At 57.2% G+C, this 16450-nt stretch overlaps 1 protein-coding gene across 1 annotated transcript in view; it reads left to right on the top strand.

Annotated features, from left to right (window-relative positions):
- Positions 1-906: 906 nt before the first annotated feature.
- Positions 907-16450, top strand: part of KIF21B (kinesin family member 21B) — a gene marked incomplete at its 5' end in the record, with an annotated part of 21124 nt that continues 5580 nt past the window's right edge. Inside the window, 25 exons of the mRNA XM_010172370.1 lie at positions 907-1056; positions 1271-1405; positions 1789-1956; positions 2820-2935; positions 3539-3734; positions 4295-4484; positions 4604-4667; positions 5160-5384; positions 5670-5751; positions 6242-6359; positions 6652-6843; positions 7452-7651; positions 7819-7926; positions 8351-8419; positions 8806-9035; positions 9389-9536; positions 9634-9828; positions 11007-11108; positions 11245-11410; positions 11872-11932; positions 12236-12293; positions 12804-13009; positions 13496-13570; positions 13743-13856; positions 14545-14583. Coding sequence (XP_010170672.1) covers positions 907-1056; positions 1271-1405; positions 1789-1956; positions 2820-2935; positions 3539-3734; positions 4295-4484; positions 4604-4667; positions 5160-5384; positions 5670-5751; positions 6242-6359; positions 6652-6843; positions 7452-7651; positions 7819-7926; positions 8351-8419; positions 8806-9035; positions 9389-9536; positions 9634-9828; positions 11007-11108; positions 11245-11410; positions 11872-11932; positions 12236-12293; positions 12804-13009; positions 13496-13570; positions 13743-13856; positions 14545-14583 — 3407 coding nt within the window. The remainder of the gene's footprint in view (positions 1057-1270; positions 1406-1788; positions 1957-2819; positions 2936-3538; positions 3735-4294; positions 4485-4603; positions 4668-5159; positions 5385-5669; positions 5752-6241; positions 6360-6651; positions 6844-7451; positions 7652-7818; positions 7927-8350; positions 8420-8805; positions 9036-9388; positions 9537-9633; positions 9829-11006; positions 11109-11244; positions 11411-11871; positions 11933-12235; positions 12294-12803; positions 13010-13495; positions 13571-13742; positions 13857-14544; positions 14584-16450) is intronic.

Raw genomic sequence — 16450 nt, 5'->3', positions numbered from 1 at the left:
TGAGGGGCCCAAAACTGAACCCAGTACTCAATGTGTGGCCTCACCAGGGCTGAGTTCTTAGGGTCTTTCCTGCTTGTCCAGCACTCCCTGGTCCCCCTTATCCCCTTTCCACCCAGCAGAGGTGACCTCAGAGAGCTATGGTGGGAGAGGGGCTCTGCTGGTTTTGTGGCTGGAGCCTCCCCAGTTGAACAGGGAAGGTCAGGGAGATGTGTAGCTCCCAGGTGTCTGCTCAGGCTCTGGGGACAGGGCTCTAAAAGTGTCCTGGTTCCTGCACAGCTGCTTGTGTGCAACAGGGACAGGACAGGGTTGGGCAGCTGGAACCAACCCAGACTGCAGCTCAGAGCTTTGCGCAGCAGACAGGCACACATATGCACGCCTGCGCACACACATGCACATGGACACCATTCCAAGGCTTTAGACTGGATGTGAGGAAGAATTTCTTTGCTGAAAGGGTTCTGAGGCACTGGAAGGGGTTGCCCAGGGCAGTGGTTGAGTCTCCATCCCTGGAAGGATTGAAGAGTCATGTAGACACAGTGCTGAGGGACATGGGTTAGTCGGGGACTTGTCAGTGTTGGGTTCATGGTTGGACTTGATGATCGAAGCAGTTCTGGGATTCTGTGATTCATTCCTTCTGGGCATCCTTTCATGGGTACCCATGCACGCAGGTCAGAGCTTGCTTGTGCATCCTCTCCTACACTTGCCCACACAGCAGGTCTCCTGGTCAGCCTTGCCTAAGCCCACACATGTGCATGTGTGTGTGAACGAACACGTAGCCCCAGCTGTGCAGCCTGTCCTCCTGGCAGCAGCAGGATGGCAGAGGGCAGCTCCTGTCTGTCCCACTGTGCTGGGCTCTAGCAGCCTCCTATTACTGCTACTCACCCCACACCCTCTTCTACCCTTGCTCAGCTCTACAATGAGGAGATCCTGGACCTGTTTGACAGTGCCCGTGACCCCGATGCACGCCACCGCAAATCCAACATCAAAATCCATGAAGATGCCAATGGGAGCATCTACACCACAGGGGTCACATCGCGCCTCATCAGCTCGCAGGACGAGGTGGGTGTGGGATGGGGCAGACGTGGAGGAGGGATGGCAGCTGGGTGCCCACTGGCCAGGGATGTGCTGCATGGGGACAGCCAGGTGAGGTGGGGATCTCACGCAGGGTGGGACAGAGCAGCCCAGGGTGATGCAGGGAGAGGTGGGTGTTCCCACCGGGCTGTGGACGGTGCTGTCCTGACTCCTTGTTCTTCCCTGCCCCATGTCGTTGTAGCTGATCCAGTGCCTAAAACAGGGGGCTCTTTCCCGCACCACTGCCAGCACCCAGATGAATGTGCAGAGCTCCCGGTCCCATGCCATCTTCACCATTCACCTGTGCCAAATGAGAGTGTGCACCCGCCCGGAGCTGGTGAGATGTGCTCCTGCCTCATGGCTGGACTGATCCTGGATCAGATATCCAGACGGTGTGTGGGGGTCTCTTGGAAAGGGGAGAAGCTTTGAAGTCTTGCAAAGAAAGGCAGGGATTTGTCTGTCTTCTTTCCAGTCATAGCCAGTGTTAGCATCTAATGGGAGTTGAGGTCTGCCCTGGAGCAGCCCCATCCAAGGTAGTGATTGTCTGGCCCAAGGGGTGACCCAGAGCAAGCTGCTGTAGGGGTCCTCTCCTCCATCCTTGAGGGGCTGGATGTGGAGGGCGAATGCTCAGGCTTTTGCTGACATCCAAGTGTGGTCAAGGGATGTTCTGGCCACTCTGGTTCCATAGTGGTGACTCTCTCCATGTGTGCCTGGCCACAGGTGAATGGGGAGGCGACCAGCCTCCTGGACGGAGCCCAGCCCAGCACCGAGTATGAGACCCTCACAGCCAAGTTTCACTTCGTAGACCTGGCTGGCTCAGAGAGGCTGAAGCGAACAGGTGCTACTGGCGAGAGAGCGAAGGAAGGCATCTCCATCAACTGTGGGCTGGTACGGCCCTGGGCACTGGCGTGCAAGGGGAGGGGTGAGGCAGAGCCTGCCTTGGGGAGCCAGGGACATCTTTGGGTCCTGCTTGGAGCTTTTCTGGGCTGTTGGGGTTGCTACTGTCTCTGCTGGGGTTTATGCTACCTGGCCTTGTAGGCAGGAATGTGCACAATCCAAAATACCAGTGGGGAGGGCACAGCTCTCCTGCTGAGGGCAGGACTATGGGGAGTGGTACAGCTGGGCACAAGGGGGCAAGTCCCCAAGAGATCGAGATCTGCTAACTTGAGCTTAAAAAGAACTTCAGGGCTTGATGCCTCTCCTCTGCATGCATTGAGGACAGGCACAGCCCAGGGAAGCGGGGCAAACCTTCTCGCTCTGTCCAGCTCCCTGAAAGGAGGGTGGAGAGAGGTGGGGGTGGGTCTGTTCAACCAAAGAACAAGTGACAGAACAAGAGGAAATGGCCTCACGTTGCACCAAGGGCAGTTGAGATGGGATGTGAGGAAGAATTTCTTTGCTGAAAGGGTTCTGAGGCATTGGAAGGGGTTGCCCAGGGCAGTGGTGGAGTCCCCATCCCTGGAGGGATTGAAGAGTCGTGTAGACATAGTGCTGAGGGACATGGGTTAGTCGGGGACTTGGCAGTGTTGGGTTCATGGTTGGACTCGATGATCTTAAAGGGCTTTTCCAATCTACGCAATTCTGGGATTCTGTGTGTCAACGCTCAGCCTGGCAAGGAAAGCCCCATGCCTCCACCTCTTGCACTGCAAACCTGTCCCATAACTCATGCCCCAGGCCTGACGTGCTGGCTACGTGACAGCTGTGTTCTCAGCAGGGGCTGAATTTGGTATGGGGACTCTCCTTTGTGTTGGTAGCTGGCCTTGGGGAATGTCATTAGTGCCCTCGGAGACCAGAGCAAGAAAGTTGTGCATGTGCCCTACCGTGACTCCAAGCTCACCCGCCTACTGCAGGATTCCCTCGGCGGCAACAGGTAAGGGTGTCCCAGGCTGAGGCTGAGCCCTGAGAGGGGACTGCAGGGTCTGTCCCCCTGCAAGTAGGGCTGAGCGTCTATGGACCCGTGTAGCAGCTATTTCAGGACTCAGATGCCTTGTGCATTGCCTGGTCGGGAGGGGATTGCTCCTAGCAGGCAGTGCATGACTTTGCAGATGTAAAGACCTTGGCTCCTCACGAGTCACAGCTGCAATTAGCCAGCTTTGGCAGAATTAGCTGGTGCAAAACACTCCGGAGCCTTTGCATATCTGGGATTTGACAGGTGGTGTTGCCCAGCATGGGATGAATTGAATTCCCTGCCTGCTTTGCGGGGATACTTCTCCAAAGAGCCCATTCTTCCCCAGCAATCCTGGCATGTGTGGACTTTGCTGGTGGAGGTTGGCTTTGCTCAGTGCTGTGTGATGTGTTGCTCATGGGGTCTTGCTGGTGCTCTGGCTCTGTGAGGGACTGTTTATAAAACACAGAAGGGCCTAGGATGTATGTCTGGGGGCACGTGGCCTGTGCTGGATCCTGGGTTTCCAGGTGCCAAGTTGGTGCAGGGTTGGGGAAAGTGCCCTTTCACTCTGACCTTCACCTCCCTAAGCCAAACCATCATGATCGCCTGTGTGAGCCCATCTGACCGGGACTTCATGGAGACCCTGAACACACTCAAGTATGCCAACCGGGCTCGCAACATCAAGAACAAGGTGGTGGTGAACCAGGACAAGACAAGTCAGCAGATCAGCGCCCTGCGGGCTGAGATCGCCCGCCTGCAGATGGAGCTAATGGAGTACAAGGCGGTGAGTGGCTGAGTAAGCTTGCAGCAGTGGGATGGAGGCAGGAGCAGAAAGCCTCCTCCTCGTGTTTGAATTGGAGTGGTTTTAGTGGGAAGGACCTTCCTGCCTACTGTGTTCTTCCCATATTGATTGAGGTAGGAGAGGTCAGGAGGCTTAGGAGATAGGAGATCAGCTCCTGCCTTGGAGCCTTGGACCTTATATAATCATAGAATCATTGAATTGTTGGGGTTGGAAGGGAACTTAAAGCTCATCCAGTTCCAATCCCCCTGTCATGGCAGGGATACCTTCCACTAGACCAGGCTGCCCAAAGCCTCATCAAACCTGGCCTTGAACACTTCCAGGGAGGAGCAGCACAGGTTCTTTGGGCAACCTGGTCCAGTGTCTGAGTCCTGAGTGGGGAGAAGCCTTGAAGCATCTCTCACCCTCTGTCTGTTGAGCTCAGGCCTTCCTAGTCCTTAGATTTGTCCGCACTTTGGTGGCTGGGGCTTCCCCCAGTGATGCAGTGGTGGGTTCCCATGTCCCAGCTTACCCTGCACTCAGGGACTCCTCTCCTGTCCCCACAGGGCAAGCGGGTCATTGGGGAGGATGGCTCAGAGGGCTACAGCGACCTTTTCCGCGAGAATGCCATGCTGCAGAAGGAGAACAGTGCCCTGCGCATGCGGGTGAAGGCCATGCAGGAGGCCATCGATGCTATCAACAGCAGGGTCACCCACCTTATGAGCCAGGAGGCCAATCTGATGCTGGCCAAAGCTGGTGAGGTTGGGCTAGTGCATGGCATGGTGGGTCAGCCCAGACGGTGTAGCTGGGATGGGTGCTGCCGTGCAGCCTGTGTGTTGAGATCCACCTGCACCTCTGCTCCTCTGCTCCTCCAGGTGATGGTAATGAAGCCATCGGTGCCCTCATCCAGAACTACATCCGGGAGATTGAAGAGCTGAGGTGAGCCGGACATAGGGGCTCCTGAGAAACCTGGGTCCCCAGGCCAGTGGGTGCTGTGGTGGGGTCTGAGTCCAGGTGTGGCTCACAGCTCCGTGCCTCCAGCATCACTGGGGTGAGTCATAAGCCCTGATGGAGCAGCAGCTGACTACAATGCTGCTCCACTGGGGCTCTGGGAGTCCCAGCCTTGGTGCCAGGCAGTGCTTTGGCCATTGTCATCCTTTGTGTGGCCATTGATGGATGGGGAAGATCCTGGCAGGAGTGCCTGGTGTCTTCCAGGGACTGCTGGCCCCCCAAAGCTGGATCCATCTGAATCTCTTGTGCGATCCTGAAACCCTATCTTGCAGGATCCTGACCTTCTGACCCAACATGAATGGGAATGGCCTTTTGGTGACTCTGTCCCTGGCTCACACCATTCTAAAACCAGGCAAGATCCCCTCCTCTGGGGACAGTGGGATGTCCCCTCTTTGACCACATCCCATCTCCTCTCCTTAGGACGAAGCTCTTGGAGAGCGAATCCATGAATGAGTCTCTGCGTCGCAGCCTCTCACGTGTCTCTGTCCGGCCCCCCTACTCCATGGGCTCATCCCCAGCGTCTGGCTTAGCTGGCCTGTGCAGCTCCGCTGCTCCGGTGGAGACGGAGGCCTCCGATGTTCTCCGACGGGCCAAGCAAGACCTGGAGCGCCTGAAAAAGAAAGAGAGGAGGCAGCAGAGGAAAAGGTGAAGGCAGCTGCTGTGCGATGTTGGGAAGGTGGAGGCTGTGTGTCGGTCCCTGTATCCTGCTTCCCCCATCCATGCTACAGCTGGAGCACCAGGACAGAGCCCAGGCACCTGAGTTCCCCTCACAGCGCTGCCTTCTCCTCTTCCCCTCTCTGACCCACCATACAATCCTGGAGGCTGATTTCCCCAAAGGGTCCAAAAGCAGGAGGCGAGGGGAATCCCAGCAGGACCTGTCCCTGGGTTCCCCTATGCTTGGACTCACCAGCACCCCTCTGTTCCCCCCAGCCCAGAGAAGGAAGCATTTAAGAAGCGGCAGAAACTGCAGCAGGACAACGGGGAGGAGACAGACGAGAACGAGGTGGAAGAGGTGAGCGGGCTTCATGCTCGTACCAAGGAGGCTGTTTGAGTGTGGAGCATTGTCATTGCCCCACGTGGGAGAGGGACCAAGCCCAGCTGGCTGCAAACAGGCTGGAGAGGTCATGAAGCTGAGGACTGTGCTGGAGTAGTGGGGAGCTGGGTGCTCCTCAGCCAACCCCACTGTGGAGTGAGGAGCCCATGCCTTTTTGGGCTTGGTTTCAGTAAGTGTAGGTAAAAGGAAGCTGGGCGATGCAGTGGTCCTCAGCTGGGGCAGGATGGACGCAAGGATGGATGGGGCGCAGAACTGCTCCTCTCAACAGTCTATGCTGGGGGTCCAGGAATGGTGCTGCAGTCCCTCGGCATCCTGTGTGGGAGGCTGAGTCCTGCTGTGGGGGCTGCAGCCCATCGCGGTGGGAGGAGCTCAGGCTTGGAGCTGGGAATAGCTGGAGAGAGAAGGGGGAGGCCAAGCTGCAAGCTGAGGTCAGGCATGTGTCTCTTAGGAGGAGGAGGAACAGGACGAGAGTGGCTGTGAGGAAGAGGATGGACATGAGGATGAAGATGAGGACTCGGCCAGTGACGAGAGCCTGGTGGACTCGGACTCAGATGCGGAGGAGAACGGTAAAGCACAGAGCCACATGTGCAGCCCAGGCTGTGGGCGTGTGTTTGCTGGTCTGGCTCTGAGCTCTGCTCCTGGGAAGGGAGAGTCCTCTGGGACACCCCAGCCATGTCTCTTCTGGAGGGCTTGGGTTGCTGCAGGGAGTCTCCAGTGCTCTTTGGGGTGCTGCTGCTCCCCAGCCATGTGGGTTCCTATTGGATCCCTCTGCCCTCTCCTTGTGCTGTGACTCAGTGGGGCAGTGGGAGCGATGCTCCTCCATCCCTTCCAGCCTGACTGTCCCCCACTGGCCTCCAGCCGTGAATTTCCAGGCCGACCTGGCGGATCTGACTTGTGAGATAGAGATCAAGCAGAAGCTGATTGACGAGCTGGAGAACAGCCAGCGACGCCTTCAGACCCTCAAGCACCAGTATGAGGAGAAGCTGATCCTGCTGCAGAACAAGATTCGGGACACACAGCTGGAACGGGACCGGGTCCTGCAGAACCTCAGTGAGAACCGCTTTGCCTGTGGGATCCCATCCCCACAGCATCAGGCCCCCATCCCCACTCCTGCCCAGCTGACTCAGAGCCAAAGCATCCACCCCCTGCACCCAATACTGGCTCTGGTGGAGCTTTGCCATCCCCCTACTTCTGCTCAAGCCCCTGGGTCCCTGAAGACCCTGCTTGTCTTGCCATGCGAGCGGGACTAGTCAGCTGAAGAGCTCCTGACCTTACTGGTGCTGCAGAGGTAGCTGGAAATGGTGGCAAGGCAAAGCCTCTTCTATCCTTGAGCACTGCTTCATGAGAACACCTGGGGAAGCTGAGGTGCTGAGGGGCACATGAAGACCCTGCACACCAAGTGCTGTAGCTGATCTCTAGGCTCAGCATGGCAGGATCACCCATGCACATAGCTGTAGGTCTAGGTCTGCAGCTTCTCTCAGCCAAGCAACCCACTGTCCCCACCCTGTGCTGAGCCCAACCCATCTCTTCCAGTGGGTGAGGGAGGGTTCTGGTGAGATGGGGAAGGACCAGTGCCCAGTGCCTCCAGGCAGGGTGTGTAGGTGCAGGAGGAGCCCAAAGTGTGTGACCATCAGAAGCCCTCTCCTTGCTTCTCCCAGGCACCATGGAGTGCTACACAGAGGAAAAAGCCAACAAGATCAAAGCAGACTATGAGAAGCGGCTGAAGGAGATGAACCGGGACCTGCAGAAGCTCCAGGCAGCCCAGAAGGAGCATGCTCGCCTGCTCAAGAACCAATCCCGCTATGAGCGGGAACTGAGGAAACTGCAGGCGGAGGTGGCCGAGATGAAGAAGGCAAAGGTACCTGGACATGCCAGGGCAGGGAGGGCATCCCCTGGTCCAGTCTGGCTCCCCACTCAGAAGCAAAGTTTTCCACTCCTGGTGGCAAGTGCAGGACATTGTCTGGTGGGTGGGTGCCCTGGGACAGTCGGGTGCCCACACCAACATGCGGTACCTTCCTGTCTGAGGTTGCACTGATGAAGCAGATGCGGGAGGAGCAGCAGCGGAGGCGGCTGGTGGAGACAAAGAGGAATAGGGAGATCGCGCAGCTCAAGAAGGAGCAGCGGCGGCAGGAGGTGAGAGCCCAGCCTGTCCACATGCCACTGGGCATCCCCGTGCAGGGGTGAGCTGGGCTGGCTGGGGGTGGATGTTCATCCTGCTCTGACACTCCAATGTGCTCCCAAATATCAGTTGGTGAAGCTCAGGGCCCTGCTGCAGGGGCAGAGCAGAGCAGGCCTGGATGGGCACAAGGGCTTCCCACTTCTCCCATTGTGGTTGTGGGAGACACTGTGAGGTCCCTGCCATGCTCGGGGGTCAGTGTGCCGTCAGGGGCAGCCTCAAAGCTGGAAACCTGCTCGCTGTTAAAATCAGAAGTGAGGCTGTTCATGCCAAAGTAACAGCTCCAAGCTTTGGTGGTCAGAGCCCCCAGACTGCGACCATCTCTGGGGTGTCTGGGCAGGACCCCAGTGGTCTCTCTCTCTCTCTCTCTCTCTTATGCAGTTTCAGATTCGGGCTCTGGAGTCTCAGAAGCGTCAGCAAGAAATAGTGCTGCGGAGGAAAACCCAGGAGGTGAGGGATGGGGTGGCGTTGCCTACATGGCCCCCAGACCCCATGGGGGTCCTGGCCCTGGCTTAGAGACATCCCATCTTCCAGATCATGCCAGCTCTAGGAGCAGGTTTCCCAAAAAGGTGGGAGGGTTTTTATGGCTCAGTAACCAGTTGGGAGGTGGTTGCAGGCAGCAGAGGAATTGCTCATCTCCTGGAGCAACTGAACTGGTGGCAGGGGGTGGGCTACAAGGGAGAAGGGGGAAACCCATGGAGCACAAATGGCCCCAGGGCTTTGGGTCTCCAGAGCTGCTGCTCTTGTTCTTGTTGTGGGAACCTGGGGATGATGGTGACAGGTTTCCACAGGGGACACCCATCTGATACCCTCTCTTCCACCCCTCCTCTGGGCAGGTCTCGGCGCTGCGCCGCCTTGCCAAGCCCATGTCAGACCGGGTCGCAGGCAGGACAAGCCAGAAGCCAGCCATGCTGGACTCGGGTGCGGAGGTCTCAGCCAGCACCACCTCCTCTGAGCCTGAGTCCGGTGCTCGCTCTGTCTCCAGCATCGTGCGCCAGTGGAACAGGAAAATCAACAACTTCCTGGGAGACCCCTCATCCTCTGCAAATGGGGCTCGGCCCACCAGGTCAGGGCAGGGGCTGCATGGATGGGTGATGAGGCATCCCAGGACTTCCATGGCTGGCTTTTGGTGGGTGGAGGAGGTTAAAGGCCAGCTGCTTGTTGTGTGTTTGGCCCATGTTAAACTACTGTCCCAGTGATGGGCCATGTTGGCAGTGTGTGACTAACTGTCACCTGGGCTTGAATCCAACGCTGGCCTTCAGCACCATGGCACAAACCTGCTGGGCTCATCTCTTTCTCTTTCTTTGCTAAGGGGAGATGGAGAAGTTGGGTAATCCAAAACCGGTACAGATGCTTCCTCTGCTCCTGGCCAACCAGAGCCCAGGCATCCCATGTGCCTCTTCTCCCCTCCGGCTGTAGGAAGAAGTTCCCCAAGAAGGGGACGAGCCAGACCTTCAGCAAAGCCGCCCGCCTCAAGTGGCAGTCACTGGAGCGGCGCATCTTTGACATTGTCATGCAGAGGATGACCATTGTCAACCTGGAGGCTGACATGGAGCGACTCATCAAGGTGACAGTGGTGCTGGGGTCAGAGAGGGCTGGGTGGTGGGTGTGGAGCAGGGGGACAGTGGTGCCGACAGTGCGAATCCCCCTCCCTTTTCCCTCAGAAACGCGAGGAGCTGGCACTGCTGCAGGAAGCATTGCTGGGCAAGAGGGCGAAACTGCAGGCAGAGAGCCCCAAGGAGCAGAAGGGGCTGCAGGAGCTGAATGAGGAGATCGAGGTGCTGGGGGCCAACATTGATTACATCAATGACAGCATTTCTGACTGCCAGGCCACCATCATGCAGATCGAGGAGACCAAGGTAAGTGGCTGGGCTGGGTCTGGCTGGCAGGGAGAGAACAGGAGCATTTGACAGGCTGAGAGAGTTGGGGCTGTTCAGCCTGGAGAAGAGAAGGCTCCGGGGAGACCTTCTAGTGGCCTTCCAGTACCTGAAGGGGCTCCAGGAAGGCTGGGGAGGGACTTTGGCCAAGGACAGGGAGTGACAGAACAAGGGGTGATGGCTTGAAGTTGGAAGAGGGGAGATGGAGATGAGATGTGAGGAAGCAATTCTTTGGTGTGAGGGTGGTGAGACCCTGGCCCAGGTTGCCCAGAGAAGCTGTGGCTGCTTCTCCCTGGAAGTGTTGAAGGCCAGACTGGATGAGGCTTTGAGCAACCTGGTCTAGTGGAAGGTGTCCCTGCTGCTGGCAGGGGGGTTGGAACTGGATGAGCTTTAAAGTCCCTTCCAACCCAAACCAGTCTGTGACTCTATCCCTGGGAGGTGAGGGATGTCCTTGGGCATGGCCAAGTTGGGCATCCTGGAGTCCTCCTCTGAGCTGTGCCACGCACTCCATGGGGCTGCACCCACACAGACTCTTCTCATTAGGTGATTAATTGTGGAGGTGAGCACTGCCAGGTCCTTGCACGTCCATGGACAGGCTGCTGGTGCTCCATGCCCCACCACTCCAGGATGAAGGGAAGCTGCAGCCCTCGTCCTGCCCGTGGGGCTGGTGGTCACTTTGTCCTCATGGGAGTTTCATGTGCTAGAAACCTGCCAAGGAGGATTGACTTTTTTTCCAGCAGAAACCCTGGAGGTTTAGTGTCCGTTTAGACGCTGGGCACACCACAGAGACCCTGTGCAGCTCCTGGCTCCCCTCTAGTGGCTACGGCCCGGGCTGGAGGCTGTATGCTGTCCCTACTTGTCCCCAGCTGTCACCTAGATTGGCTAGGAAGGGGCTGTTGTTAATTCAGATTAGTGTCTAATTAAGTGTTGGCACCAGGATTCCTGTAGCAACACAGAAGCCCTTGAGGTTGTGTTGGCCATCTCCATGGCCGGATCTCCTCATTAGCCCCTTGGGCAGACTAAGGAGAGTGCGTGTCTGGACTGGGCAGTGCTGGCAGGATGGTGGAGGTGCTGTGCTGGCCGCGGTGCCCATTCTGCCTGTCCCACGCCCAATGACAAAGCTCTCTGCTGCATCCAACGCCTATCCCTCCACGTTTCAGGAGGAGCTGGACTCCACGGACACCTCAGTGGTGATCAGCTCCTGCTCCCTGGCTGAAGCTCGGCTCCTGCTGGACAACTTCCTGAAGGCCTCCATTGACAAGGTGCAGGGCCAAGCCAGGATATGGATGCAAGATGGGGTTTCCCACAGCTGGGGAGGGAGCAGGGTGCCCTGGTGGCAGTCTGGTGGCAGGGACCTAAGACAGCTGGCTGAGGCCCGGCATGGCCATCCTTCCCCAGGGGTTGCAGGTGGCACAGAAGGAGGCACAGATCCGGCTGCTGGAGGGGCGGCTGCGGCAGACAGACGTGACTGGCTCCTCGCAGAACCATGCCATCCTGGATGCCCTGCGGGAGAAGGCTGAGTTGCACCCCGAGCTGCAGGCCCTGATCCACAACGTCCAGCAAGGTGGGACCCGGGGCTGGCGCATCCTTGGGCCATGCATGCTGCTGTGGGGCAAGGTGCCCCAAGAAGCACCTGGAGGTGCCAAGGCTGCCCAGAGAGGGTGTGGAGTCTCCATCTCTGGAGATATTCAAAACCTGCCCGGATGCCGTCCTGTGCAACCTGCTGTAGATGAACCTGCTTTGGCAGCAGGGCTGGACTAGATGGTCTCCAGAGGTGCCTTCCAACCACCCCCGCTCCTAATTCTGTGATTCTGTGGTTCTGTGAGGTGCCATGGCTGGGACCTGTATGCTCAGGGCTTCCCTAAGGGTGATGTTGGGTGGGGACCTGTGCTCCAGCCACCACACAACAGGGATGAGGACCAGCCATGTCCCCCCCAGCTGCCCTCTCCACCGTGTGGTTCAAATGGGGCTCAGCATGGTGGGGTCCTCTCTGCGTTGCTGATGTGCCATTTCTGTCCTGCACAGAGAACGGCTATGCCAGCACAGACGAGGAGGTCTCAGAGTTCAGCCTGGCTTCAGATGGGAGGTGAGCACCCAGCCCAGCCTGAGCCAGGAGTTGGGTGGGATGTCTAGTGCCCCCCATGGAACCTCGCAGATGGACATGGATGAACAAAGCCCCACCTAAGCTTTCCTGTTGTGCCTCAGCCCTTGGGAGGGGAGCTGGGATGTCTCTTAGACACCAGCAAGGAGTGAAGAGACTAGGTCATTCCTTGGAAAAGGGATGCTGGGGAGCAGTGGGTGACCCAGGGAGTCTGGTGGGCCTTTGTCAACTGGCTCTCTGAAAGGGGTTTGGCATTGAAGATCCAGCTTTGCTCCCTTCTCCTTGCAGCATCTCCCAGTCTTTCACCATGAAGGGCTCAGCAAGCCAGGATGACTTCAAATTCAAGGTTAGTTGGCCTTTCTGTGTGACCCTGTCACAGGGAATGGGAGGAGGGATGGAGGGGCATATTGCTCAGCAATGCTCCAGGCCTCTGCTCCATAGTTTGACCCTTAGAGAGCCAGGCTTGGCATAAGGCAGTATGGCTGGTCTTTGGGTGGGATCAGCTCTAGGCAAGGCAGAACCCAGGCCTCCTGGTCCTGTGGTCCTCTGAAGCACCAGAGACTTCGAAACATCCACCACACCAACCAGTATCCTCCAGATTTGAGTGGGCTCCAAGGTGGTCCCTGTGCAGTGCTGCATCCATTGTGGGCAAAGGTGGAGGAAAGCCCATTGTTCTGCACATTTGCTTAGAGTATGGAGAGCTGGCATGGTGATGGACATCCCAGCATGATGCAGGGGGAACTCAATCTCCTATGGCAAGAGAGCACAAGTTACTCTACCCCACAGCTCTCTGGCTGCTCCCACTGTCCTCCTCCCCCCTGTACTGCCTGTGCCTGAGCCCTCTGCCCTGCTCTAGGGAGAGCCCAAGCTCTCAGGGCAGATGAAGGCAGTGTCAGCTGAGTGTCTAGGACCCACGCTGGACGTCTCCACCAAGAACATCACCAAGTCCTTGGCATCCCTCATGGAGATCAAAGAGGATGGGATCAGCTTCTCCATCCGAGACCCCTATTACAAGGAGAAAGTGTCACGCACCATCAGCCTGCCCACACGAGGAAGCACCTTGTAAGCATGGGGTGATGGGCCTCTGGGCATTGGGAGGCTTGTGGAAGTATGACCCAGCAGGTGGGGAGCTGTGCCTTGACTGTGGAGTTGCAGAACGGTGAGGGTGAGACCAGTTCTACATCTATCCAGGCTTGTCTGCAGCAAGCAGTGATGGATTTCTCCAGTAGGCCTTTGAGAGTGTCTAGGAGTATGTTGGTATCCCCTGCAGATGGAGAGATGGGTACTCCAGGAGGAGGGAAAGAAGGGGGGGTGTGTGAGGGTCCCTGGCTTGCTGCCCTGGGTTATCAGCCTTCTTCGAGGCTTCTTGGGTTGACAAAAGCTTCTGCACTCATGGGATGACTCAAGACATCCCCCAATCTTGTGATTGTGACTCCAGGGCACTCTAACTTCTCCTTTGCTCTGCTGGGGAAGGACATGGGTGTTCAGTGTGGAGGGATCTCAGCATGGGGGGCAGGCACCCACTGTCCTCTCTTTCACTTGCTTTAGTCCCAGGCAATCTCGTGGCTCAGACACTTCACCTCTGACAAGGAGGAAATCCTATGACCGTGGGCAACCTGCCAGGTGAGCTTGGGAGCTGGAGAAATGGCCACCTGGTCAGAGAGAGGCTGGGTGGCCCAGACAAGCAGGGAGAGATATGTTGGCTGGGCCAGCTCTTGCTGGGCCCTGGTGTGCCAGGCAGCTGCCAGGTGAGCAATTTCCAAGTCATGTGTCCCTCTAATCCTTCCTGGCTCAGGCCTCCAGATGTTGGCTTCACGCCTCCCTCATCCCCACCCACTCGTCCACGCAACGACCGCAATGTCTTCTCTCGTCTCACAAGCAACCAGAGCCAGGGGTCTGCCTTGGATAAGTAAGTCCTGGTGGGGTGGGAGGGTCTGAGGGAGAGGGACCCATACCATAACAGCAAATGGCACGTACTGGGTCCCATGGTGGGGTGTAGGAGCACAGGACCTGGATCGGCTCCAGCCAGCCTCCTGCCACCATTTTCACTCCCTGCTCCTCTCCATGAGGGAGGAGATGCTCTGCAAGGGCCATGCTGGACCCTTGCAGCATCCTGCCTGCTGAGTGTCCCCTCTGAGCTGGCCACTTGCAGGATCTCGCAGTCCTGTCCTCTGGCTAAGCCTTACGCATGGCGGTGCCAGACTTGGATCAGTGGGAAGCACTACAGAGCAGGACGGAGTGAGGTGGGATGGGGTTTGCAGGAAGCTGAAGGAGTGGCACTAACCCACAAACGCCGCTCTAGCCTCCCAGACTCCCCCTGCAGCAGGTTGGGCAGGTGCCCTCATCTCGGAGCATTGCTAGCAGCACTGACCTTCCCTGATGGAGACCTGCTGTCTGATCCTCACATGGCCTCCTGCTCCTCTGCCCTCTCCCCTGGTTCTCCACGTGTGTTTCTCTTTCTCCCTCTTTTTTTTTTTCTTCTTCTCTTTTTCCTACTCTGGCTTGGATGCAATAACAATCTTCCATCTCTGACTCCTCTGCTGCCTCTTCTAGTCTGGGTTTTCTCTCCCATAATCCTGCTAATTTTCTGCCCCTAGGTCTGATGACAGCGATTCCTCTGTCTCGGAGGTGCTGAGGTATAGACAACTTTCTATTTATTATCCCTTCCTCTTCTCCTCCTCCTCTCTGTCTCACCAGTCTGCTCTCCTTTGTCCCTGCATGACCCACCTGCACCTTGCTGCTCTCCCTCACCTCCCAGCTGGTGTGTGCTGTCCCCTCCTGGCATGCCACCTCCAGTGTGACACTGTTCCCTCGGTTGTGAGTTTGAACCATTCCAACTCTGATCAGCCCTTGGAAATGTGGCGCTGGGCTCACCTATGGGCCCGGACTGGTTTGGGGTGTCAGCATGTTCTCCTCCATCTCTGATGGGTTCTCATCAGCATGGTGCCACTGTATCCCATCCCATCCCCCAGCTCTCCAGCAGGACGGTGTGATACTGGGGAAGGGGGCAAGCAACCCTGAGCACTCCCTGTATGTCCTTCTTGCAAGTGTCTTCCAGGCAAATATCTCCAGATGCTCCTGGTTGTGCTTCCCTGGTGCTGGGCTGTGGGTGGGTAGATCTCTTTCCCAAAAAAAACCAAGTCAGATTGTGGTGCAGAGCTCAGCCTTGGGGTTCAGGTGCTCTGGGGCTTGTCCCACTGCACTCTCCTGCCTACAGAGGTTTCCCAACACGAGGCCACCTTCCCCCCATCCTTTAGGAACATCAGCCCTCCAGCACCCGGGTGTCCTCTCAGATTGCCCATGTCCTGAGTTCCTGCAGGTGCCCAGTCACTGGGGAGGTGACACCAGACATGTCTGTGCCCCGTCACCCTGGGCAGCTTGCAGTCAGGCAGCAACCAAAGTGCATCAGTAACTTCCTCCCAGGGGGAAGAGGAGGGGCAGGCGCTGATCTCTTCTCTCTGGTGACCAACAATAGGACCCAGAGGACATGGCAGGAAGATGTGGCAGGGGAGGGTGAGGTTGGCCATGAGGAAAAGGTTCTTGAGGCAGAGGGTGGTGGAGCACTGGAACAGGCTCCCCAGGGAGGTGCTCATGGCACCAAGCCTGACAAGATTGCAGCAGCATTTGGCCAAGGCCCTCAGGGACATGGTCTGAATGTTGGGATTGTCCTGTGCAGGGACAGGAGTTGGACTCCATGATCCTTCTGGGTCCCTTCCAACTTACAACATTCTGTGATTCGGTGATCTCACCCTGGGGAGCCAGGATTTCCATTTCCATTCAGTGTCACCTCTAGACCAATCTCAACACCAGGGGTCAGGGCAGGGCTGTTTCATTTGAATTTGTAAAAGCAGCTGGTAACTAAGAAAGGTTGGTCACATGATGTGATTGCCAAATGCAAATTAATGAGCCTGTGTTTGTCCTCGCGACTAATGCAAACATTATGTGACCTTGGGCCTCCCCTTCTCCAACCCTGCGCCTCAGTTTCTCTGTCTATAAGAAGAGACAAGGCCAACCCAGGGCCCCACGCTGGTAGGGAGGCAGTGCTCTGGGACACCAGCTGGGAAGACCTGTTGGTGGCCATGGACACTGGAGGGTCTGCAAGGGTAGGGCTGTTGGTCCTCAGCACCCCCAGCACTGCTAAAGTGGAGACGATTGGCAGTTGCTGTGTCCGGAGGGACAGGCACCAAGTGTCCCCTGGAGGAAGGTTTGGCAGTGACAAGTCCTTTTCTGGCTGGAGCCAGTGATGGGTACAGACCTTCCACAGCCATTGCGACAGGGACACTGGGTGGAAATGCCAGTGATGTCTTTTGTCACCCTTGTGGTCTTGTAGAGCGAGGCCCTCTCTCCAAATGTCACCAGCCACAGGCTGACAGCCTCCAGGAACTGGGGTGCTGGGTATTGGGATCTTGAAACACTAATCCCAGGAGAGTTTCACGCTGGAGAAGGTGTAGTTTGTCCCAAACTGACCTGAGGACTGATTAGCTGGGTCTCGTAGCTCTCTGG

Source organism: Antrostomus carolinensis, unplaced genomic scaffold, assembly GCF_000700745.2.
Source record: "Antrostomus carolinensis isolate BGI_N321 unplaced genomic scaffold, ASM70074v2 scaffold43117, whole genome shotgun sequence".
Taxonomy (NCBI): Eukaryota; Metazoa; Chordata; class Aves; order Caprimulgiformes; family Caprimulgidae; genus Antrostomus; species Antrostomus carolinensis.
The sequence above is the reverse complement of the archived record's forward strand: the minus strand, read 5'-3'. Positions and strand labels throughout refer to the sequence as shown.